The sequence below is a fragment of the Taudactylus pleione genome, unplaced genomic scaffold (genome assembly GCF_031769625.1).
Source record: "Taudactylus pleione unplaced genomic scaffold, aTauple2 ptg000762l, whole genome shotgun sequence".
Lineage (NCBI taxonomy): Eukaryota > Metazoa > Chordata > Amphibia > Anura > Myobatrachidae > Taudactylus > Taudactylus pleione.
This window is the reverse complement of record NW_028285164.1, coordinates 5,442,766-5,468,845: the sequence shown is the minus strand read 5'-3', so window position 1 is coordinate 5,468,845 and position 26,080 is coordinate 5,442,766. Positions and strand designations below refer to the sequence as shown.

The following is a 26,080-nucleotide window of genomic DNA, read 5'->3' as shown; positions in this document are numbered from 1 at the left end:
TCTGTTGCTGATTGCAGTATATAGCAGAACCTTGTGCTATATATACATAGTAACATCGCTGCTCTGCTGTTAGGTGGAATGTGGGTTTGACAGAAGCTTGGTTATAACCAGTGCCCGATCAGCCATTAGGATGATTAGGCTGCAGCCTAGGGCGCTGGGAATTGTGGGGGACGCCACGCAGTAGCCATCCAGAGAATAAAATAAAGACCTAATTCATTCCGTGTTGGCTGCTGCTGCACAACCTAATTAAAGCAGCTTTTTAGTTATCCAGTCACCCCGAGGAGGTGAGGAAAGTTCTTAAAGTGACTAAAAGATTGCTGTCTGGATGGCCCGGGATGCAGTGTAATGACTGGTGGTCGGGAAGCCAGCGATTAGAATACCGAAGTCAGAATCTCGGCGCGGACATCCTGACAGTATTAGAGTTAGGCTGCGGAGGGAGGGTTAAGGTGCATACACATGTAACGATTTTTTGAACAATTTAACTACAACAACATCGTTATCGTTCAATCGTTAAAAAAAATCGTTCAGTTTCTCAGTTATAACGATGAACGATTATCATTCATGCGCGTTTCCGTTTGTAGTTCATTCTGACTGACCAACTGAACGATTTTCATTAAGGGAAGTTACAAAAATCGTTTGTAGTTCAAAAAATCGTTCATTACACTTTAAAAAATCTGACAGAAAATCGTTCATAAAATCGTTGGTAACAAAATTGTTGTGTGTGTGTATGCAGCTTTAGAGTTAGGATACTTACCTGCTGGTTTCGGTATCCTAACCTGTCAGGATGCTGGCATCGGGATTCTGATCGCTGGGAACCTAGGCGCCGCCATCCCATATCCAACCCATGTAACTTACGACTAAAACCTTTACGTACATTGTGCGACGCCATCTTGGTAGCCTAGAGAGCTGCATGCCAATATTGTTCCTCATTAAAAGGGCCGATGTGCTCCGATGTTACCGATGGGTACTCAGGACTGCGAGGTATTACGGATGTGAGAAAGAAGCAGTGGGCGTCTCTTTGCTGGCTGGGCGGTAGCAGATATTAGCATATTTTCGCAGATTCACTGCGTGCGATTACGCAGCTGCGATCCATGCTGAATCAGGTTCTGCGTACTGATAGCTCAGTGTGCACAGTAGAATGAAGAACAGCAGCTCCTACCACTTATATTAAGGAACAGCAGGAAAATACAAACCATTGAGTTAGAGATGCCCAGCTCTCTGTTGCCCCTTGCCTGGCAGCGGTGAGCAGAGACTTTACCTCTACGCACTGCACTGGAAGCCTGGTGAAAAAAATAGTACATTTAAAAGAAATGCTTTATTTAACTAATCAGGGCGCTGTTTCCTCTATCGCCATCCTGAGCTGACAATAGCGATCAGCGGATAATAGGCTTTCCATCGCAGGAGGCGGCCGTCAAAAGCTATGACCATTTTTTGCTGGCATCGGGGCTCGGTAAAGAAGGACAAACCCCATCTTCCGTGAAAACCAGAGTCCTCACCAGTAGCCTATCACTACCGGTGAAGGATTAAAGGTACAGGTGCCGACAGGGGCATCACTAGGGGGTTGGGGCCGCACCTGTTGGTGACATCAAAATACCAGGGCTGTTATTTTGGTTTTACCCCCTCGGGTGGTATCACCAAGCAGTGCTAATAGCAATAATGGATAATGCACGCATCATCCACTCTGTCTGTAGAGGCTGGGGGCTGCCCGGCAGATCCCGGAGCGACAGGATAGGGTGGCCAATCCAGGGATTGGGATTGGTGGGATCCCGGGATATTGGCACATAATTGGCTGGTATTGAATCCTGGGAGTGGCTGTAAATGCTTTTTTTTTTTTTTTAAATGCCGGGCAGTGCTGAGCACCTTCAGCAGAGTGCTCAGACGCTGCCCGGCTGCCCCTGCCCTCAGCTGTGCACACTGCGCAGCGTGACGTGATGACAGAGGTCATGCTGCGCAGCCCAACACTAGTTTGGGGCTGTAGGACAGTCCAATCTTCAAATAGGGAAGCCACACCAACTGTCACCCTAATGCCGCCAAACATGACTGGCAGTTGGTGTGGCTCCCCTGTGTGACTATTGGAATGCGCTGCAACCCCACCCCTGAAGCAGCCACTAAACCCAGCCAATGAGCTGACAGTCACAGATTATTTGTTCGTCTTCATGTGTCCTTAGTGCTCGGGGGCGTAACAATTACAGTAGAAACAGTGGCCAATCGTGACTCAGTGTGGGGGTCACCCAAATGCGCTGTACGATCTTGACACAGGAGTGATTCCATGCTGGGGGGTAGCATGGCTGGTGTAATGGTTAGCATTACTGCCTAACAGCAGCACTGAGGTTGTAGGTTTGATTCCCATCACTGCCCCATCTGTGTGGAGTTTGTATATTCTCCCCTGGCTTGTGTGGGTTTCCCCCGGGTAGGTCAGTTGAATTTTGACATATACTAACCCTGGTGTGTATGTGATGTGAAAGACCAAATATTCTCTGTAAATCGCTGCGGTATACGTGCGCGCAATATATATATATATTACTGGTGATAAATAGGTCCCTGCCAGTCAGCGACAACTCAAGAGATCACTATGTACATGGAGAGGTCTCCTCACCCTTGACAAGACCACAAGTTATGGCTAATTGTCGCAATGAGGACGCAGGCAACTAGAGACCCACACCAAGGACATAGGGGCTCTGAGGCTGGGCATCATACATAGCATGGTCACAGAATGAGGATATACCTCCCATCGGGCAAATTAATTGAGCAATGACTGTGGATGTAATGTTGGTGGTGCAGAAACACAGTTTGTTTATGGGCCTACAATGACCATTAGGACACTGGCCCGCATTTACATACTTTGACCGTATAACCTCACCTCCACCAACCGACCACAGATTGTTGTGATTGCACTGGATGGATCTTGGGGTATTAGGGGTCCCTCTTACTGTCTGTAACCACCTTTTACTGACTCCGCCTACTTCACATGGGCGTGTCACTTCACTGCCACCACCAAGCTCCTTCACCAGCACTCGGCCTCGCTTATTTCCACCCAGACTCCTCCAATAGCACCTGAAACCACTTCTCCCAAGCTGGTTGTCACTGGTCCCTCAACACGGACCAGGCCCTACCCAGCAGCTGCAAGACGACTTCAGCTTGGAGATACGGAGTTCACTCCAGAACAGCCAGAGAATGGAATAGCGTTTGGCGCAATTCTGTTGTCGCAGGATACAGATGCAGTTAGATGTTTATTGCTCATATACTCTTCAAAAAGACGACTCATCCTCTTGGCTTAGGGGGTACAGCATACAGATATTCACAGCAGTACAATCCTTCTCGAGGTCACAGAAGGGACGCATGCAGGCTACACTTTTATCGCTCTCCAATGCCACATGGGGTAAATCTGCCCTTGGGTAAAAACCAAAGTTAAGTGCATGTGTCTGGTATGCACAAGGCATGCTCACCTTTAACTTTGCTGCTAATGGTCAGATGGGAGTGGTCACTCCTCTGTGTCTGAGCCCACCCACAGTGCTAGTCACCACATAGGTGCTGGCACCTCTGGGAGGGAAAAGTTCCCTCCAAAAATTACTTACAGAAATCTGCTAAGGTGACTTAGTTGCCTCCGCTCCCCGAATCTGGGCTCCAGGACAAGGCAGACAAGATCGCCAGCCAGCGGGCTCCTGAACACTGAGGGGGAAGCTCGTTGGAGCTCCCTGAAACTAATTAGCTGGCTGCATGGGCACCCCCCTTGTGACGCCACTGTGCATGGACCAACTGCCCGTGCACCTCCTTTTACCATTGCCAGGCATAAGGCTGCATAAGAGGACAGTCCATTTTTCTGGAAATGGCTGGGGGATTCAGCAGCCCAAAGGGAGCTCTGGCTCCCATGGACTTCCAAGGACACAAAAGCAAGAGCATTTTTCATACATCCAGTAAATATATTTTACACACTGTCAATATAGATACTTTGAGCCTGTGCCCTGCAATGGGCTTTCATAGAGCACAGCTCAGGATGGCTCTCCTGGCTCAGTGCTGAACACACCTTTATAATAAAATATATAAATGTATTTAACACTATGGGGGAGATTTAATAAAGCTTGGAGAAAGATAAAATTGGAGATAAATAGCACCAATCAGCTGTAATTTTTCAAACACAGCCTGTAAAGTGACAGTTAGTACCAACCAATCAGCTCCTATTTAGCTCCAACTGTATCTCCAAGCTTTATTAAATCTCCCCCTATATATTTTAGAATTTGTGGCAAGCTCTCAGTGCTGGGCTTTACTAGCACAGCCCTGTAGTGTTGGTTATGTGCGCTAGTGCTCTCACCTGGTGTAACGCACCAGGGGTTAAATCTCCTAATTACCTGGCCACAGTTCTGGGTGTCCATGGAGCTGGCTCTCTGTCTCCCAGCGTGCAGCCAGACTCCAGCGGCCCTTTACACACACTCCCTTAGTGCAGTACACCGGGGGTTAACATGTTGCTTTTCAGCACTGGAAACCAGTGGTCTCGGCCCACCAGCATTCAGCTATGTACGCACTCCCCTGGTGCAGTGCACACAGCGAGCTGCAGGCAGGCGTCTCCGCACAGAGCTGCAGGCAGGCAGGCGTCTCCGCACAGAGCTGCAGGCAGGCAGGCGTCTCCGCACAGAGCTGCAGGCAGGCAGGCGTCTCCGCACAGAGCTGCAGGCAGGCAGGCGTCTCCGCACAGAGCTGCAGGCAGGCAGGCGTCTCCGCACAGAGCTGCAGGCAGGCAGGCGTCTCCGCACAGAGCTGCAGGCAGGCAGGCGTCTCCGCACAATGCTCAGGGACGGTTGATAGAATTAAATATTTTAAAAATTAGGTTTACGTAAAAATATGACTTATATTAGTATATAGGACCCATCATATGCCAAGATACCCCAGTCTCCATGCCCCCACACCCATACTTATCCCAGCAGCCAGTCCTCCTTTCTAAGGGCAAAATTTACTAAGCAGCGTGTTCTAAACCCGGCGGTTTGGTAGCGGTTTTGCTATCCGCAGATTTACAAAGGCCAAAATCACTGCAAAACCACAGTCAGAACACATTTTGGAATAGAACTAAAGCTAAAATTACTAAACGGCGATTTTGATGTAGTTTAGAAACCGCCACCAAACTGCAGGGGTTTAGAACATGACGCCTAGTAAATTTTGCCTTAATTCTGTAGCGTTCCCCTTACAGTGGGAGCCATTGGAGGTGAGGTGGGGGTCCGGGCTTCCAATGAGCGCTCAGTGATGAGCAGGGACAGGCCTTCTGCAATAATTATATAGATTAAAGTAGGATGTATAAAATGTAAATAGATTGTAGACATAAGGGGTATTACATGGCAGATTACAAATAAGGACCATACTGTATCTTACATTTTTAATGCATTTTAATAAAAAAAAGAATTTGGAACATTATAAAACCATCTAGATTAAAGCAGATTTAAAAAAATATATATATATTTTAGGACTTTTCCTAGAAATAAAAATCATTGTGTGGGGTGATCGTTCAGTCATATACTCATTCTATGTGCAACATGTAAGAGGAACAGGGCGTGACAGGCTAAACATTCTCTAGGGTAACCAATATAGACCCAGACTTATCAACGAGCTATATTCTGGTCATCACTCGTTACTATGGTGCTCCAACCAATCAGCTCCTGTCACGTGTTTGAAAAATTACAGGAACTGATTGGTTGGAGCAACATTTACAATTAGTAACGAGTGATAACAAGAATATCACTTCTTGATAAATCTGGGCCACAAAATGAAATAAGATAATGTACATGTCATTGCATGCTATGACCTTTATTCCCATTGGTCCCCAGATGTCGGCGCCTCTAATATTGCTCCCCCTGGATAACAGAGGTAACTCACTCGTATTGTGAATACGCTTTGAGTGCTCCGGTATGGGATAGTCTTCATTCTAGCACCCTGCACCCGTCACAGCCCGTGCAGTTCCTCCTTCCTGTCTGGGGTGACGCTCTCTGCTCTGGTGCTTCTAGCACACTCTGATTTGTATCTCAGCAGTTTGTTGCATCAGCTGAGTGTGCGAGAATCACCAGAGGAAAGAGCGACACCCCAGGCAGGAAGGAGGAACTGCACGGGTTGAGACAGGTGCAGGGTGCTAGAATGAACACTATGGAAAGCGATTCACTGGCAAGTACATGATTGGATTATAGGTATACCTTTTATGGATTCCATGAAGGTTACGCTTACCCATGAGACCCCTCCTTATCAGAGAGGAGACGTACTATAACATTGCTTTATAATAAATATATAATGATATAAAATGTAACAGTCCACACAGAAGCAGAATTTAAAAGTAGTAGTATCCTCAATGAGGTAGTCATGTCTAACTAGAGGTTACGTGATTGCCATGCCAGGAGAAGACACTCGAAGGACGAGTCCTACACCGAAGTCTCTGCTACAACAATCATCAAGTCTCTCTCCGCTTGGCCGAGCCAGTCGCTAAAACACTTACACACCATGTAACCAGCAGCCTTCTGCTTGTAAACGCTAGAAAGGGTCGTTGGGGATGGAGAGGAGACATCTTGCAGTCCAAGGAGGGTGGCCAGATTGGAACTTATGGCTTTACAATTACTCTGGGACACCGCCAGCAGATGGAGAAGGTCCTTGGCTTGAGGATTGAGGGATTTCTGCCAGAGAAGAACTGATGCAAACCATCCACTCAGAGAGGAGAAGGCCGAGAGACTCAACGCTAGACGCCTCCAGGGGGATGTAGGGAGAACATTCTGATCTAGAACGGGCAGCCCATCCAACTTTATCTGAGGAGCAGGCCCATTCCCCGAGTAAGGAGGTCCTTGCTGATTGAGCTGTTGGAAGAGTTGAAGACATATGGAAGAGTCAGCAGGCAGGTATGGACATTGGATATTAGCAAGTAATACTATATATACACAGGGTAGGAATAACCTTCATTCCTTTACTTTATCATACCCTGGAAACAGTGGTGCTGAATCACGACTTGTATGCATCCCCATGTTTTGCGTACAACTCTGTTTTGAAGATCTCCATGTGAGTCTGATTGAAAGGCTATGGGCGTTTAGGGGCAGATCGATGGCACCATCAGGCAACGACCTAGAAAAATGGGGGGGGGGGGGTTGCCACTGTATTCTGGGCATGCTGAAGCAAGTCAACTGCATGAAAGCACCTGAATGCTACTCAGCGATGGTCATGTACAGCGATTTCAGTGCCGAATCTTCGGATGCAGCAGCGATCACAGAAGCCAGCAGGAGGCGGCTCCCTATTTACACAAGTCACCTCCTGCGGCCTTTGCATATTTTAGCATCGCTGCTGTGAGCAAAGACACGGCAGCGGTGCGATCAGCGTACATCTATGAATCAGGCCCAGGGTTCCGATTGTACGGCCATCTTCTGGAGCATCATAGGACTTGTTACCATCATCTCAATCTTGGACTTTGATAGAAAGAGTCTGTATTTCCCTGTGTCTTCCCAAGGCCACCTAGCTACATATTTGGCAAGCTTTGTACAGCGGGGCCATATGGTTCAAATTGAGAGAAACTCTCAATAAGGGGGTATATTTACTAAGGGCCCATTTTAATCAATTTAAAAATCGATAAACATCGATGTGTGTGTCTGGGGCTAAATCACAAATTTACGAACACTTAAAAATAAATAAAAAAAATGTCTGTTAGAAAATGTGCGATTTAGCCCCAGACACACATCAAGGTTGATCGATTTTTATCAATTTTGATTGATTTAAAATAAAAAATAACCTTTAGTAAATATGTCACTAATACCCCTTTCACACTGCTATCAAGTAACCCAGGTTATTGCACATGAACACGCAGCAACCAGGGTTACTGTGCAGTGTGAAAGACCAGTTCAACCCGGCTCATGGTGCGGTGTGAACGGGTAACCCATAGGGAGAGCTGGCGCTTGTGGAGAGGAGATCATCTCCAAGCGGCAGCTCAGCAGCGATGGAGGTGAAGTCATCGACCCTGCATTATTGCTGGGTCAGGCCGCCAGGCTGAAAGGGGCCCCTGGCGGATCGCACCCGGGATGGACTCATGCACAAATCCCGGGTGCGACCCGCCATTTGCGATCCGAAAGGAGCATAAATAATTAGTCGCTGGTCAGTTCACTTACAAGTACCAACAGGCAAACTATCGAAATTGTTTGCAACTTAACAGGACCAGTCATTTGAAGTGTTGCCAGCTATTGTTCAGGTCCCCCCCCCCCCCCCCCCTTGCCTCACCTTTCCATTTGCCCTCTTTCTCCCATGTCTCTCTCTCTCTCTCTCTCTCCCCCATCAATCCCTCCCCCTCTTTCTCCCATTTCTCTCCCCTCTAGTCTCATCTCTCTCCTCCATCAATCCCTTCCCCTCTCATCTCTCCCCCTCTTCCAATTTCTTTCTCCCTTCCATTTCTCCCTCCCCCTCTCTCTCCCCTCTAGTCTCTTCCCCTACCTCTTTCGCTCCTTCCTCCCATCTCTCTCTCCTCCATCGATCCCTCCCCCTCCCATCTCTCCCCCCTCCCAGTCCCTCCAGTCTCTCTCTCTTTCCCCCCTCCCATCTCTCTTTTCCCCACCCCCCTCTTTCTTTTCCCTCCCTCCTTTATCATCCCATCTGTCTCTCCCCATCCCTCTTTCCCCAATCTTCCCCCCCTCTCGAACTCTCCCCCTCTAGAAGCGGTAGCAGCGCGGAGGGGAGTGGGATCCCAGTCAGGCTCTCGCTGTGCTGGCACTAGGCAGACATTTAGCAGGATTAGATTGTAGATACCTGCTCATTACCAGCTGACAAGCCTACAGCTGCTATTTACCATCAATGCTTATTCATGTTAATAGACTTATACTAAACTGTTCTATAAGTAACTATTCATTTGTATTTTATTTATAGCAATATATCAGCCTGTGGCCACACGATTTGTTTTTATCCTATTGGACTGTGATAAGGAGATTCTCACATTATTGAGGTTCATAATATACATTATCCTATATTGTTTAGCCATTTACAAATGTCCAAACTGCTGGAAAAATCTGTTGCATCCATGTTGTCTAGGTGATGAATCCTACTACGCTTGTAATGAGGGCGATCGTTCCGTACGGATGAAAGAGGAAAATAGCATTCACGGTACTTTTATAGGGGCAATATTTTATTAATATATTTGGGTGCAAAAATAATATATAGTTTGACAGAAAAATATTATTTATTAAAAGGGCAATAATTTTTTTTTTAATGTATTTATGGCGGGGGATTTTAAGTTGTGGGCACCATCTATAGCATCATGTAAAAATAATTGTCGTCTCCATCATGAATACATTTTTTAAACACCAATTAAATAATTTGCTCTTTAATACAATTAATAATTTTTGCATCCAAATATATTAACAATATAATAGTTATTAATGTTATTTTCCTCCATCAATACATAATGATTGAGAGTCCTAACCTGCCGATTGGACGCTGGATTCATAAAACATATCTCGCCGATCACTAGCGCCTCTGTTATGTTACTACGACAGTTTCTGCCTTTGGTAAATCCGCCGGTTATGAAATGTCAAACAATCCTTTAGTAAAGACGTCACCCTTAGCGGCTGATTCAGACGCAGTGTCCATGCTGCGCGCTCTAGAGCTCAGAGACACAGGGCCATATTCAATTAGGCTGCGAAAAGCAGTTATCGGCAATACCTTATCGCCGATGTCATTTTCGCATTTCTCACTTATCCCCATATTAAATTTTGCTGGTGCGAAAGTCAATGTATCAGACCCTGTGAAAAAGTGTCACCTATGAATAGGTGGCTAAAAAAAGTGCAGAATTGGGGTTTTGGGGTGCAAACTTCCAAAAACCACCCTGCACCCCTTGGACAGTCCCCCAACGGTAATTTGTGTCAAATCTTTTTATTTTTTATTTTTAAAGTACCAGAGGAAACCCCCCCAAAAATGGGGGGGGGGGTCCCCAAGTATGCCCCAGGTCTTTGCAACAGGTGGATTTTTCATGATTTTTACTAGTTCACTTTAGCCACTTAAAAATATGCTAGCACCCATTTTCAGGTACCCCAAATTTGATGGGACTACTTATTTTCCCCAAAACAGTGGCTAAATACTATTCTTCACCACTGTCCCAAAGACAATACATAGCACCTATTGAGACCATTCAAACACCCCAAATACCTTTTGCAGGGCTATTCGGGGGTACCCATAGTGAACCCCCATGTCAGAGCATCTTTTCAGGGGTGTCAGGCTGATTTCCCCCAAAAAGACAGGACTTTGACGATTTTGTTTTCGCCTATTTGGAATTGAATACGGGATACGCGGGGATGAGCGCGATAACTTTGACAGGAAAACCTCCGAAGACGGTGAAAAGTCTGGCAACTGACTTTTCGCCCCAAATTGAATATGCCCCACAGTATTGAAACGGTCGCAAGGTCTGTGGATTTCAGTGGTCGTCCCTGGGCGGTAACAGGGGCGGGGCTACGCCTTCGCGGGCGAGTTGCTGAAAGCTGCTGCATCCAGAGACCGTGAACTGTTCACACAGGAGGAAATAGACAAAGAAACTGCTGCTGCCATTGGGCTGGGCGTCTAAGGACGCCCCATCCATTCGGTATTACAGTGGGCGTCTCAGTCCACCCACATGAGGCTGCACGGATGTACACCGAGGAGGGAGTCTGAAGCGGCAATTGCATGAAGTCGCAGGCGGGCGACCGCCAATAGGTGCGAATATGAATCAGCCCCTTAGCGTTTTGCAGGATTGTTTTTTATATAAGTTTCTCTAGTGCTCTGCATAAAGTTATGGGTAAAAGTCCCAAAACCTATATTTGAGGCCGAATCCAAATCTATAAACCCCCCCCCCCCACCACCCAATCTAACGCGGGTGTCACTTACATAGTCTCTCTCCAGGCTGGCTGCCTGTATCCTGGCCAGGGACACCAGTAAGTACGCCTGTTGCTTGGCCTTCTTCTCGTCGTCTTGGTCCTGCTGGACGCTCAGATGGCTGGACAGACGGTCCACTGGCAAGAAGAGGAGACAGAGGTTACATGAAGTAGGGCGGCCTTGTTACCAACAGGTGCATGTAATGGGATCATCCCTTAATATCTATATACAGAGAGAATACAGGACCAGGGAGATCATTAATAAGTCAGCACCCAGCTCTGGTTACAGCTCAGTCAGTGGAACAGAGAGACAGGCAGAGAGATAATAGACCCATTGTTATAACATAAACACCCCCTTATTACGTCCCTGACTAGAGCAGATTCCTGAGAGGTTATGTAACCACCAACCAGATATTTACCACCTAAACACCAACAGGTCACACCCTCCGCTCCATCCGCCCGAGGAGAGCCAGACACTCCGAACAAGTAGTAACAATCATCCCAACACCGTAATATAACAATATTACCCAGTGGCACTATATCATGGGAAAGCATGGTGGCATAGCTTGTTGCCATTCCTGCTTTGCACTACTGGGTACTAGATTCCCCATAGCATGTAAGCTCTCACGGGCAGGGCCCTCCGTCCTCTTGTTCATCCCCAGCACTATCCATGCTTCCAGTGCTCCTTGTACCCTTCAGAGACTTATTCTCTGTGCTCACTCAGGGGTCAATGTACTAAGCCTTGTAATGGAGATAAAGTCGACTGGAAATAGGGTGCCAACCAATCAACTCCTGTCATTTTTCAAACACAGCCTGTGACATGGCAGTTAGGAGCTGATTGGCTGGTACTTTATCTCCATCCATCCAAGGCTTAGTAAGTAGATCCCCCAATCAGTTATGGTTTCATTGTGTGCCGAACAGCGGTCCCCTCACCATGGCTCACCGTCCCACACCTGACTGGATATAGCGCCTGTCACGAACCCGGGCTGACTCGCAGATACAACAATCTGGATCAGCTGGTTGTGGTGCCGGCGCACCGCGGTCACTTACCTAAATACACGGTTCTTCTGCCACCACGCAGACTGTTCTCCGGAGGTCTGCGATCTCCCAACAGATTAATAATAAATCACATTGAAATGACACACAAATATGTAGCATGGGCCTATCCAGGCACGCAAGTTCAATAAGAATCACGGAGAATATGCTAGATTAAATGTGTTTAATCCAAAAAATATTTTCAAGGCTTAGTTACAAAAATATTAATAAAATGACAAACAGATTATAATGCAAATATTCTCTTACAAAATAAAAGGGAGAAATAATTCAGAGTCCCTAAGACAACTTACACTAAAGTTCTTAGCACTGCTGATGGGGTGGGGGGATCTCACCCACAGGAATATCCTGATGCACTCCCAGACCTGACTGTCTGAACCCCAAGGAGTGGACATTGAATGTTGGATGGTATTCTCTTTTTATACATCCCTAATTCTTTGTTCATACTTAACAGGGTCTCCCAATCAGGTCAGCAGGGTTTAAGATTAATAGATTTCCAATACAGGGTTACCTGGCCAAACTAACAGGGTCCCTGCTTTAAAGATAAGTGATGATATAACTCACTCTTCAACTTCCCCCTTCTAGGCCTATAGTAAATACCAGAATGCTTATCTCAGCCTCTATAATAGTCTTTTGAAGTAGGGCACTGAAGTAACTGGAGGTCTGGTTCTGGGATTATGATCTAGGACACTGACTTCAGGGGTCATAAAAAGGGAGAGAGGGTCACAGATGGCCTCATACTGTGAGGGATATACATCATTTGGTTACCTGAAAGCCATTCACTTGCTAATTCCAGCCCTTTCTGACCTGCACACCAAATAGCAATGGACATACCATGTTTATACAGTCTATAGAGCTAAAGGACACACAGTTATATAACACTCCTCAAATCACAGGACATAGATCATTATCAACCCCTCTTCCTGGAATGCCTATCTTCAACAGAGGTGGGGTAATACCTCAGCCCTTCTAGGCACACACAGTTCAATTAAAGGACTTCATAGTTCACAAAATATTATTTCTGGCGATTAATCGTCACAGCGCCCCATCCACGTCCTACCTAGTTTGTGGTTTTCTTGCTTTACAATGACTGAATATGTGAAGAATAAAATGATGACGTTGGAAGGACTTTGTCACCAGACAACGCAGCTCTGTGGGTAGTGAGGAAAGTGAAATGCTCAGATACTATAATCAGCAGAATTCAGGACAACATCCACGACCACAACACCTCCCTTCACTTCTCCCCTGGGAGATCCTGGAAGTGGCGGACAAGGTGGGAGGACGCAGCTCCGCCAACTGCATCATCGTGACCCCACCACCATTGTGCAATGCCACGGTTAGACCATGTGCAGGATCGTGGATCATGATGCAACATTACCACACAGCCATATGTTCTAAGAGTCTGAATAGTGCTTTGGGATATAATAAAGAATTTATGAACAAGCTTTCTTGTTGAAGTGTAGGTCACACTTTGCAAGATCGCCCAAATCCAGGAACCCACCCTGTTCTATACAGTGGATCAGGGCTTGACAAATTTTTATAAAATCTAGGAGCCAGGCTGTAGGTGTAGGAGCCAGACCACCGTCCCCCCAAACAAATTACGTGAGTGAGGAGCACAGCTCTGAGTGTTATGTAACTGTTATACACACTGTACTAGTCCACAAAATGCACGCAGTTGAATGGATACAGTAAAATGGAGGCCCCCTCACTGCTCTGCACAGCTCCCCTGCTCCCCCTCCAGTAATAACGGACCACATTTCACAAAAAATAATGGTGCTAGCAAGTACAACAAAACCCCCCTCCCCTCGTGGTCACACCACTATCCCTCTGAAGTCGCTCCGCAATCCCTGGCCACGCATAGACCCTACTACCGGAGAGCTCTATGCAGCCAGAGATAGGAGACAGTAGACAGCCAGGACGTACAGGAGGATCAGCGTAGACTGGGACAGACAGCAGGGATCAGAGCAGGCCAGGATGGAGAGGAGTCGTCAGTGCAGGCCGGGACGGACACAGGCACAGCAGTCACCGCAGGCGACACTCAGCACATGCACTCCTGTGCATTATATGAACACCGCAATACTATAGGCACGAATCTCCACCGAGCTGATGAGGATCTGCTTCCTCCCTCACTCCAAAATCTGGTAGCCATGGTGACCTGGCCCCCGGGATTTGTCGAGCCCCACAGTAGATTTATATCCCTTTACAGGCTGGATCAGTTAAGGAAATGTATGATGTTACATCTCTGACCTCATCTCCCTTCACTTTCCTGTCCGCCCTCTTCGTTCAACAAATGCACACCTCCTCTCATGCCAGCTGATTACTTCCTCCCACTCCAAGACTTTGCCCGTGCTGCTCCCCACCTCTGGAACTCTCTCCCTCTCCCCATCAGACTCTCCACCTCTCTACAATCCTTCAAACGGGCTCTCAAGACCCACTACTTCATCAACGCTTTCCAGCTCTCATCCTAACTTGCTACTACATGCTCCCTCCTCCCTATCTTCCCCAACTGTATCACACCCATCTGTCTGCCCCTCCCCTTGAGAATGTAAGCTCTTGCGAGCAGGGCCCTCTACCCTCTTGTGCTTCTCCTTACTATATGTTCATCTACCCCTTACTCACCACTAGGACACCTAACACTTGGTGCTTATGCTTTGCTGCTTATGTGGGTGTTATGGCCACCTATGTATCAATGTATATTATCCATGTCCTTGTCCTTCATTGTATTGTATTTTACTGTAAGTCACTTTTTGGGTATGTACCTTGTAAGGCGCTGCGGAACACTTGTGGCGCCATATAAACGATAATAATAATAATAATGTATGTATGTAAATCCAATAATATCTTTCTATTTATGGTAGAAGACAGCAAAGACTCTGGCGTCATTCTGCATACTCTGCGCCCGTAACTGATATGCCACTGAATTCATGGCTATTACTGCATGTTGTACGCAACTATATAAAATAAGCAGTTTGATACATGGGTGCAAGTGTGCCGTAATGGACTTTGCCCTATGCCTAGCATAAACCAGACGCGTAGGCTGCCGTTGCCAAACGTCTTTTGATAGTTGCCACTTTGCATATGGTCGCAGTTGCATTTTGTCTTGTTAACACAATTTACGACTGTAATTTTGGAGGGGCTCATTTGTGGAACAATCTGCATCAGACCCTATGTATGCGCACGTGCCGTATACTTGTTAATGTGCGCTTATGGTGGGAGGAGCCATCATTCTGTTCGTGTCCCTGCATCTCATCTTGTCCAGTGTAGATACACGGACTATGTACTATTACAGCCTCTCCCTGCCCCTGTAATGTAAATTGAATTAGCATGTGCACTGTTACAAGGTTTTCTACCATAATATTATATCTGCCCCTTTCACCAGAACTGGAATCTACAGGGTGCACGGGTAATCCATCATTTGCTGTGACAGGTACCCATTGTCTCGGGGATGAGGTCACTAGACTGGTTGGCTCTGTACCTGACAGGTGTAAAGGGGGTGGTGGGGGGGGGGGTAATAATGGGCCTTGACGGTTACTGTTGAAGTTAATATTTGACATGTACCCAAAACAGAACCTTTACGACCCTACGGGTGATAACTATGGAAAAAAGGGAATAAAAGAGGCTGAGGAGGGACCCCCACGAGGGTTGTGTGAGGTGTGCACAGTTGGGGATTATCCCATATGAAAATTGGGGTTAAACACCACTGAGCACTCCGATGGGAGCAACTTGTGTACCCCACAGATGGGGGGGGGCATGAGTGACCAAACCTCTGCTGATCCAGCCTGTGTATAGAATGGCCCCAAAGAAAGGTGAAAACAACTTCCCCAAATGTCTCAGAGCACTGAAGCTCAAAGATGAGGAATTATCCCAGTCTATGTAGGCGAGGAGGATGACTGTGTGGAGCCCAGATGCCAGGCTGCAGGAGTTGAGGGGGTGCTGGGAGGAAGCTTGCCAGTAGGCTAGCAGACAGATTGGGACCACCCTACAGAAGTTAGATGCTCTGTTGGAAAAATTCCTACTTTAAAGTATAATGCTGCGGGTTGGAATCTGTTACCTACACACCATGGTCACCATGACAGGAATAAGCCAGCAGGATAAAGCAGTACAGGAGGAACCCTCCAGGGAAGGAGAGGCATGCTGAGAGGCTGCCATAACCTGAGTGGATGACCAGGGGGTCCTACTACAGGGATCCCAATGAGGCACACTGGAGTGGAGGAACCAGAGGAAGAACCTGCAGATGTGTTGGAGGCCAAGGGGTTAGCTGGATTAAGGGCAGAGTGTCAGCTGCTGGGCATCCCATGTCACAACCTCTCCAGGGAGATCCGTGAAAGCCTCTACAGGGACCAGGCAGACCCATAAGACCTTACAGCAACTACAGAAAGTAGATCCTGAATGCATGCACTGCAGGAACAGATAGAATGTCTGGCAGATGCCATGGATCAGGGTTTGCTAGACACCCCAGTGTGGCAAGATCAGTGTTGTTGGGTGGATGAAAGGCACAACCTGCAACAGCTTCTTCCCTAACAGAAAGAAGCCTCTAACCAGTGCGCGATACTGGGGGAAGCTGGAGAGTGGGCACCCAGCACAGAGTGGAGGTTTCCCCTGACACCGTAGCAGTTATCGGAGCCGTTTCACTTGGGAGTTCTGAAGTATGAGGGGTTCACAGCTGAATGCCAGAGGTCGGTGGCACTAGTGAGGCCTCACTTCAGATACAGAGCCTACCAGTCTAGTGACCTCATCAGTTAACTCCCCCCAAACCACCACTTGCTCCAATCGCCAGAAATTAAATCCCCAGGGTATCCCTCATTTGCTGTGGCAGGGGGCTCTGTACCTGACAGGTGGGAGATGGGCAGTGTTTATGGGTTATAGGATTCATGCAGATGGGTTTACCAAAAGGGGTGGTGGTAAATACTTCTGGCATTCCTGTATATGGTGTATATAGTTCAGATACTGTTACTGGTTACTTTGTGTGATACGTAAAATAAAAGGTATAATTTTACCTTCGCTATTGTGTATTTCCTGTGTGTTCTGGGGATTATGAGGCACTGGGGTACTATGCTTGCTATAAGCGGCCCCCTTTTTCAAGGCAGTAGGGCACTCATAAACCTGGTATTCTCACAGTGCTCAATGCATTCATACGCAAGCGCCACAGAGCTCTTCCCACTCATTACAATAGAGTTCCAGCAAGTACAACATGATGTGAGTAGGGTCCCTAAGCCTCTGGATACGAATATTGCACACAACCCAGATTAGGGAGAAGGGAAGAGGGATCAATTTGTAAGCGCTGAAGATGGGCTCCTGGAAAAGGTCCCGGCCTCGCTTGTATTAGGGCGTGGCCTCACAGTGCTCACCCGTTCCTGTCACTCTGGGGGCGTGCCCAGTACACCCTGAGCTGCCCCCAAGCACTCCCCCCACACTGTTTAGATACCAAGAGCATGGTATCTAATCACTTGTGGTTCTGCTATCCAAAGCAGCTGTTATTAATAATCCCCAGATACCACCGCCTACATGGGTGGGACAGTCCCAAAAACCGGGACAGGTTGGGGACTGTCATATCGTGTAACAAAAATATAAATGAGCCAACGATGAGGCACATTTATCAAAACTTCCAAAATAGTTAAAGTGGAGGCATTGGCCACAGACTATTATATAAATGTTATCTAGGATCTGATTGGTTGCTATGGGGAGGTTAGATATAAAAATGATTAGAATAATGCAGAGAAGATATACATTATAAATATCTTCTTTGTTTATTGTAATAATTTTTATAGTTAACACTCACCAGCTTTGTGGAGCTCCCTGGGACTGCAGGAGACAAGAGATGAGGCAGTAGCAGCTCAGCCTCACTTCTGTATAGTTAGACACTACTTGCAGAACTGGGGGCGGGGGCCACATCACGGCAGTAAGCTGCACAGAAAGAGAGCCAATATAGGCATGCCTCTGATTATGGGGGGCATGCCTTGAGCACTGATGGATACCTTGGACCTTGGACGTGTCATGTGACCAGAAAGTGCACTGCAGAGTTTAGAGATGGAGCTCAGTCAGCAGCAGCAATAGAAGACACAGTAATGCGGGTAGGAGAATCAATTGACACTGAAGTTTGTGTAGTGAGGGGAGAGTTATAGTGAGTAGGGGGTGAGAAAGGCTCCCAGCTCTCAGACCCTTCTCCATGTGTGCCTCCCCAGGCATTGACCTCACCTCACATCACTGCCAAACACAGAACACAAATGTAACCTGAATAGCCAGCGTACGGCTCAGGAAGTGACAGGGGCAACTGTAAGCTCTGCTCCCCAAGCACAGGACACAAATGGAACTATCAGGGTATGGGAAATACTAACACTTGGGAATCCTACAGCAACAACTGATGTTACTCCCACACAGACCCCACAATTACCAGTTCTGTCACCGGCTGCCCTGCTGAGCTCACTCAGCAATTTATAGTCAGATACAGATGAAGTGCACATGCTGCAAACCTGCAACTGTTACCCACATGTATCTGTCTGCAATGCCAGCCTCACTACATGTGCTAGTGCTATGGCTGACCTGCTCACATGTTATCTGCCAATGCCAACCTCGCTACATGTGCTAGTGCTATGGCTGACCTGCTCACATGTTATCTGCCAATGCCAACCTCGCTACATGTGCTGGTGCTATGGCTGACCTGCTCACATGTTATCTGTACACAGCTACAATGTCACAGGGCTCTGTATATGCTTTGCTATCCCGTTATACACTGTGCTGCCTCATATCCCACTGCTGTCTCTCTGCTATTCCGTTATACACTCTACTGCCTCACATCCCATTACTAGCCCACTGCTGTTCCTCTGCTATTCTGTTATATACTCTGCCGTCTCACATCCCATTACTAGCACACCGCTGTCTCTCTGCTATTCCAATATACACTCTGCTGTCTCACATCCCATTATTAGCCCACTGCTGTCTCTCTGCTATTCCAATATACACTCTGCTGTCTCACATCCCATTATTAGCCCACTGCTATCTCTCTGCTATTCCAATATATACTCTGCTGCCTCACATTCCATTACTAGCCCACTGCTGTCTCTCTGCTATTCGGTTATATACTCTGCTGCCTCACATTCCATTACTAGCCCACTGCTGTCTCTTTGCTATTCCGTATACACTCTGCTGCCTCACATTCCATTACTATCCCAATATACACTCTGCTGTCTCTCTGCTATTCTGTTATATACTCTGCTGTCTCACATCCCATTACTATCCCAATATACACTCTGCTGTCTCTCTGCTATTCTGTTATATACTCTGCTGCCTCACATTCCATTATTAGCCCACTGCTGTCTCTCTGCTATTCCATTATACACTCTGCTGTCTCACATCCCATTACTAGCTCACTGCTGTCTCTCTGCTATTCCATTATACACTCTGCTGTCTCTCCCTCTTCCCTTTAAACCCCACCAAGTTCACCACCCCCAGCTGTCACCAACCCACATATCATGTTATCACCAGCAACACAGTCCTACAGAGGCAGGGGGTTCTCTGGCTGACAGGGCATACTGAGCCTTGTAGTCCCACAGCATCAAGTCCCAAGTTACTTAAACCTTCGGCACTACAGAGATTATTTCAGCAAGTTGAACCATATCCCTCTGATAAGTGTGGCTTCAGGGTCACGTTACACACACATTATATATGTTACATACATATCATTATATATATATATCACATGCCAGCATAGCGTCAGAGAATGACTATAACGTACCTGCTAACACCTCCATCCCAGCACCAGGCTCCACAAGTGTCTCCCCTGACGGCAGCCTCTGCCTGCTCCCAGCCTGTCTCACTCCTCCCCTTCTGGCCCACACACAAATTCCCTGGAAGTTTCTTCTCTCTGATGTCCCCCTTCCCCCACTCTCCCCCGCCTACCCCCTTGTGAGTCTGGATTTAATCCCGGCCACCTGAGTGTTGCTCCAGCACAGGGTGCCTCTGCCTCTGGCCTAGTTCCCCATGGACCCCAGGAGCTGACCATCATAACTTACACAGGTGGATCCTTTGGGATCCACTGAAGGGAAACTTGGAAATGTACTAGACTGGTGACATGAATGGAGATCAGGAAGGCCGGATGCACACAGGATATGTGCTCTTCTGGTTCAGGGGCTGTTTCATTAAAGTCAAATTGGCTGTCTGATATGCACTAAGGAAGGGGGTAACTGGCTGTCTGATATGCACTAAGGAGGGGGGTAACTGGCTGTCTGATATGCACTAAGGAGGGGGGTAACTGGCTGTCTGATATGCACTAAGGAGGGGGTCACTGGCTGTCTGATATGCACTAAGGAGGGGGTCACTGGCTGTCTGATATGCACTAAGGAGGGGGTCACTGGCTGTCTGATATGCACTAAGGGAAGGGGGTCACTGGCTGTCTCATATGCACTAAGGGAAGGGGGGGTAACTGGCTGCCTGATATGCACTAAGGAGGGGGTCACTGGCTGTCTGATATGCACTAAGGGAAGGGGGTCACTGGCTGTCTCATATGCACTAAGGAGGGGGGCAACTGGCTGTCTGATATGCACTAAGGAGGGGGTCACTGGCTGTCTGATATGCACTAAGGGAAGGGGGTCACTGGCTGTCTCATATGCACTAAGGGAAGGGGGGGTAACTGGCTGCCTGATATGCACTAAGGAGGGGGTCACTGGCTGTCTCATATGCACTAAGGAGGGGGGTAACTGGCTGCCTGATATGCACTAAGGAAGGGGGGTAACTGGCTGTCTGATATGCACTAAGGAGGGGGTCACTGGCTGTCTGATATGCACTAAGGAGGGGGGTAACTGGCTGTCTCATATGCACTAAGGGAAGGGGGTAACTGGCTGTCTCATATGCACTAAGGAGGGGGGTAACTGGCTGCCTGATATGCACTAAGGAGGGGGTAACGGGCTGTCTGATATGCACTAAGGGAAGAGGGGTAACTGGCTGTCTGATATGCACTAAGGAGGGGGGTAACTGGCTGTCTGATATGCACTAAGGAGGGGGGTAACTGGCTGTCTGATATGCACTAGGGAGGGGGGGTAACTGGCTGTCTGATATGCACTAGGGGAAGGGGGGTGGGGGGCGGACCTGGCTGCCTGATATGCACTAAGGGGGGGGGGTCACTGGCTGCCTGATATGCACTAAGGAGGGGGGGGGTCACTGGCTGCCTGATATGCACTAAGGAGGGGGGGGGTCACTGGCTGCCTGATATGCACTAAGGAGGGGGGGGGGAACTGGCTGCCTGCAAGGAACTTTGTAAATACTCCCTGGATATGTCTCCCAAATTTGTTACACAGAGGGAGTCACCAGGACGTGTATGGGTGACTTTGGGAAGAGACGAGACGTTACTGTGAGAGTAGTGGGTGCAGGGGACGAGCGTTGGGCAGAGACAGACGTAACAATGCTGGGGAACTGCTGGTTAGTTCCCATCAGGAAGTGAGAGGGTGCGAGCGGTTTATCATATCGCCTATGGTCACGTATTATATTTCTGGGAGGCAGGATACGTGCGCCCGACAGCTCAGCTCGGCTTTTACTTAACCCCTTCCCGGCCAGAGATCCTGTACTGTACCTAAAATGCAAATCGCTTTATATCAACTAACAGATCATCCACAGAGATCCACATACATATGTACGGATATTTTCCCATGCAGGCCTGATGCCCAGTGTGTAAGGCTAATGAAGAGCATCCTGTGTGAATATGAACCTACCATATATAACATTATAGAGGTCAATGGCCTCCACTCTGACAGGCATAGGAATGGGCTGGGGGTAAGTTCTGGGGTATTTGAGGTGCATGGTGGTAGCAAATAAATTAATATTCAACAGGCAGAGAACACGTTCATCCTTGTTATACATCACAGTTTCCATCCTGAGCACATCCCCTCTTCATAACCAGTGTCTGCCAATTGCATCACATTCTGCTTCTCGCTAATCCTAACTCATTCAGACTGTTTTCTCTGTGACTCTGCTGTAAGGAAGTTGTGACTGGGCGATCGCAGGTTTGTGTTGTAGATAGATGGATAGGCGTTGGATATGAAATACCAGCATTCAGGATGCCTGCTGTCAAAATGCAGAGAGCGGCATCCCAAAGCTCGGTATCCTGACGAGTCGGGTAAGTACACTAACCCTCCTCCATTCTTGCACCCTAACCCTCCCCACCAGCACCCTTATCCTCCCCGTTAGTGTCTAACCCCCCCCCGTGGTGCCTAACCCAAAACCTCCCCCCCCTCCAAAGCCTAACCTTAACCCCCTGTAGTGCCTAAACCCCCCCCACAGGTAACAGCTAAGATGCCCGGTGTACCTTCGTTCAGGATGGAGGATGTTGAGATTCCGGAGTCAGGCTTCTGACGGCCGGCATACTAACTACATCCCGATGGATAGAGGTTCCTGTCCTTCTCTTTATCTGTAACCACCTGTTACTGACTCCTCCCTCTGCGCTGTGGGCGGGTAACTCGCTACCACCACCAGGCACCGCTGCCCCCTCCTACACCGACACCTGGAACTGCTTGTTCTACCCAGGCAAATACACCACACCTGGAACCCCTGCTTCCAGGCTCCTACCACCAGCCCTTGGAACCACCTATTTCTGATGTGACGGTGCCACTGCATACCACTGTATATACCACCGCTAGTCATACAAGTACCACTAGCTTCACTGCGTATATGACAGGTGCCATACCCCAGTCACCGCACTCCACCTACATTTACCCGTTCCAGGCTGGATCTACCTTGTATTGCATGTTCCCGAGTTAGGCTGCATTAACCCTGTGTTATCTCACATCCTGCTGTTCTACCTGGTAAATAAAACAATCCCTGGTTAAGCTATTAATTATGTGGGCTGACCTCCTATCAACATAGGGTCTGCAAATAGGTTATGGGTCCAGCATGTACAGAATAATGTTACAGAGAACGCTGCTGTGACAGCACTAAATAAAAGGATCTGAGGGCCTCATTCAGAGGCGGTCGGAGGATGCAAGCGGTCGCTCAGAAACTGGGCGGCCGCTTGCATCCTGACCGCCCGCCTCTGTTTCGGTCGTTAGGCTGTGGGTTTACATCCACAGCTCTAACGATGGCTAGGGTGATGGTCGCGATTGTCAGAGACCATCACGACCATCGGGGCTTACGACGAGACCCTAGGGTAGGGTCTCACTTGTCGTAAGCCCCGGAGAGCTTCTGGCTCTGTCAGAGCCGGAAGCTCTCCACTGACATCACTAGTGATGTCAGTGGGGCCTCCCCCAAACGGCAGGCGTTTCCATGGGAACGCCTCCGTTTGGGCTGCCACCCCCCGGCCCGCCTTCCAAACGGGGCAAGCTGTCAATCAACATCGACAGCTCATCCCCTTTGGAAAGAGACCCGCTATGACCGGCGCTGTCGGTCGTAGCGGGTCTCACGTTCGCATGCGCACTTGACAAACATCGAGGCAGTCGTAGACCGTACGGCCGCCTCTGAATGAAGGCCTGAGTGAGCACAGAAAAGATCTTTATTCATACTGATGGTGAAAATGTACAGTGTAAATGCAAGTATGGGATTTGCCAAATTAAAGGGCTCAGAGAACTATGCTACATGGAAGTTTACCATGTAGATGCAGTTAAAACAGGAAAATATATGGAAAGTCACTAGTGATCCCAGTGATAATCCCAACCCTGATGATGTGGATAGAGCTATGGGAACAATAGGTCTAGCTGTAATGCAGCACATGTATTCCACTATTCACGGAAAGGTGATGCACATTGGGTAGCATTACAGATATCTTATATAGACAAAGGCTTAGGCGGCCCATACACGGTAAGATTTTTAGACGATGTGCACGATTTCGATCGATCGCAACGATCAATTGTGCACGTCGTGTGTGGTTTGGCATGCTGTACGACGGTGTACATCGGCATCGGAGATCTTATGGAAAAACCATAAGATCTGTGATCCGTCATGCTGTTAAATAGGTAACCGAAGCATCTTGTAAGATGAATCGTTTACCATTCACAGCAGCATGCGATGCATCGGGCGGAATTTGAAAACGTACCGAGGTGTTGTACGTTTTCAAAATCACCCTGTGTATGGCCCGCATAAGTGGTCTATTCATCATGAAAAAATTGTGAGGTGTTATAATAAACGATTGAACTACAGGAACTTCAATTTAGATATAAGAGGCATTCATCGTGCCTACTTAACTAAATTATTACTTCCAAAAAGCTGCTATTTTAGCTGAGACAGCTTTTTGGAAGTGTGCTAACCATCACTAAGCAGTAGCTGCGTTACTTACCTGCTCCCCATTGTCCTCGGGGTCACGCATGCGCAAAGTCGCCGGGAGGGAGTGAGGAGGCGGCAGAGGGATCCTCTCGGGTCCCTGGAACTCCTTCCCATAGGAAGGAGCAGGGATCCGATAACAAGCGCTGTCTGAAGATGGCGCTTGTTCTCGGCAGCAAACTCCGAAAACTTTCAGTTTTCAGAGTTTGCTGAATACCGGGGGGTCCTATCGGACCCCTAGTGATGAATGGCTCGGAAACTTAAATATGCGGAAACTATGGTTTCCGCATGGTTACCGGGCCATTTATCGTATGATGAATAGGCCCCTCAGTGTGACCTGGGTCTTCATAGCTTAAATGACACCATCAGCATAGCATGTGACAATAAGGGTGCAATTGACATATTCCAGCACCAAACATTATGGCCATTCTAAGGGCCTTATTCAGAGTTGTATGCAGTCCCCTATCAGTCGCAATTAACCAATGTTTTGGGTACTGCACAAGCACTGGTGCTGCAAACGTTTGAGGACAGGGAATGGGCAGACTATTCTCCAAAATGGAGGCACTAGGGGGAGTATTAGGGTTAGGCTATGGTAGAGGATGTTAGGGTTAGGCACTAGGGGGAGGGTTAGGCTACGGGAGGGGAGGTTAGGGTTAGGCACTAGGGGGAGGGTTAGGTTAGGCTACGGGAGGGGAGGTTAGGGTTAGGCACTAGGGGGAGGGTTATGCTACGGGAGGGGAGGTTAGGGTTAGGCACTATGGGGAGGGTTAGGCTATGGGAGGGGAGGTTAGGGATAGGCACTAGGGGGACAGTTAGGCTATGGGAGAGGAAGTTAAGGTAAGGCACTAGGGGAGGGTAAGGATTAGGCTATGGTAGGGAGGCTAGGGCTAGGCACTAGTGGGAGTGTTACGGTTAGGCTATGGTAGAGGAGGTCAGGTTTAGGCACTAGGAGAAGGCTTACAGTTAGGCACTAGGAGGAGGGTTAGGGTTAGGCTACGGGAGGGGAGATTAGGGTTAGGCACTAGGGGGAGGGTTAGGCTATGGTAGAGGAGGTCAGGTTTAGGCACTAGGAGGAGGCTTAGGGTTAGGCACTAGGGGGAGGGTTAGGCACTAGGGGAGGCTAAGGATTTGGCTATGGTAGGGAGGTTAGGGCTAGGCACTGGGGGAGGGTTAGAGTAGGGCACTAAGTGACGAGTTAGGCATTATGGAGAGGGTTAGGCTGCGAGAGGGGAGGGTTAAGGTTAGGCACTAGGGGCCGGGTTAAGGATAGCAATACTCCCTGCTGGTATGGTTCCACCGGAAGTTCCCATCAGCTGACCACCAGATTTAGAGGACACCACTGGAGCCACCTGAATCGCTGTACCAGGTAAGTGACCACTAAACCATCAGGGATGTTTTATTGACATTCAAATCATGTTGACATTTCACTGGTATCAACATAATGAATGTTAACGTGGTCAATGTAGACATTGTGAGCCTTTACGACCATGTCAGCATTCTCGTGTTGACAAACAATGTATCATTTAACCCACAGGAGAACCATTTGATAATTAAATGTTCACAACATGGCATACTGTATGTCCTTACATGCCTATAATATCATTTCAGTATAACAAATTTTCACCTAACAAATGTGTATTGAAATAAACATGATTGACATAGTCAACAAGGGCATATGTTCATCATGTCAACATTCAGAAAGTCGACACCAGAATGTCAACAGATATTTGCCCAGTCTAGGGTTAGGGTGAGGTGTAGGGTTATGATACAGTTAGGAGTAGGGTTAGGGTGAGGATGTATGGTTAGGCTGCAGGTAGGAGTAGGGTGAGGTGTAGGGTTAGGGTGAGGTGTAGGGTTAGGATGCAGTTAGGAGTAGGGTTAGGGTGAGGTGCAGGGTTAGGCTGCAGTTAGGAGTAGGGTTAGGGTGAGGTGTAGGGTTAGGCTGTGGTGTAGGGTTG

The 26,080-nt window shown here is 48.0% G+C and overlaps 1 protein-coding gene across 1 annotated transcript; it reads right to left on the bottom strand.

Moving 5' to 3' along the window:
* Positions 1-5,967: 5,967 nt before the first annotated feature.
* Positions 5,968-19,757, bottom strand: LOC148476937 (cardiotrophin-2-like). The gene is made up of 3 exons (XM_088457476.1): positions 19,618-19,757; positions 10,846-10,970; positions 5,968-6,818 (listed from the first exon to the last, which is right to left on the bottom strand). The coding sequence occupies exons 1-3, from the start codon at positions 19,631-19,633 to the stop codon at positions 6,393-6,395; spliced, it is 567 nt and encodes a 188-aa protein (XP_088313602.1). The 5' UTR covers positions 19,634-19,757; the 3' UTR covers positions 5,968-6,392.
* Between the last annotated feature and the right edge of the window lie 6,323 nt (positions 19,758-26,080).

Coding starts and splice junctions, on each gene's coding strand:
- LOC148476937 (XM_088457476.1), bottom strand. Junction 6,819..10,845: donor CCAGCCTGGAGAGAGACTAT/GTAAGTGACACC, acceptor CTCTTCCAACAG/CTCAATCAGCAAGGACCTCC.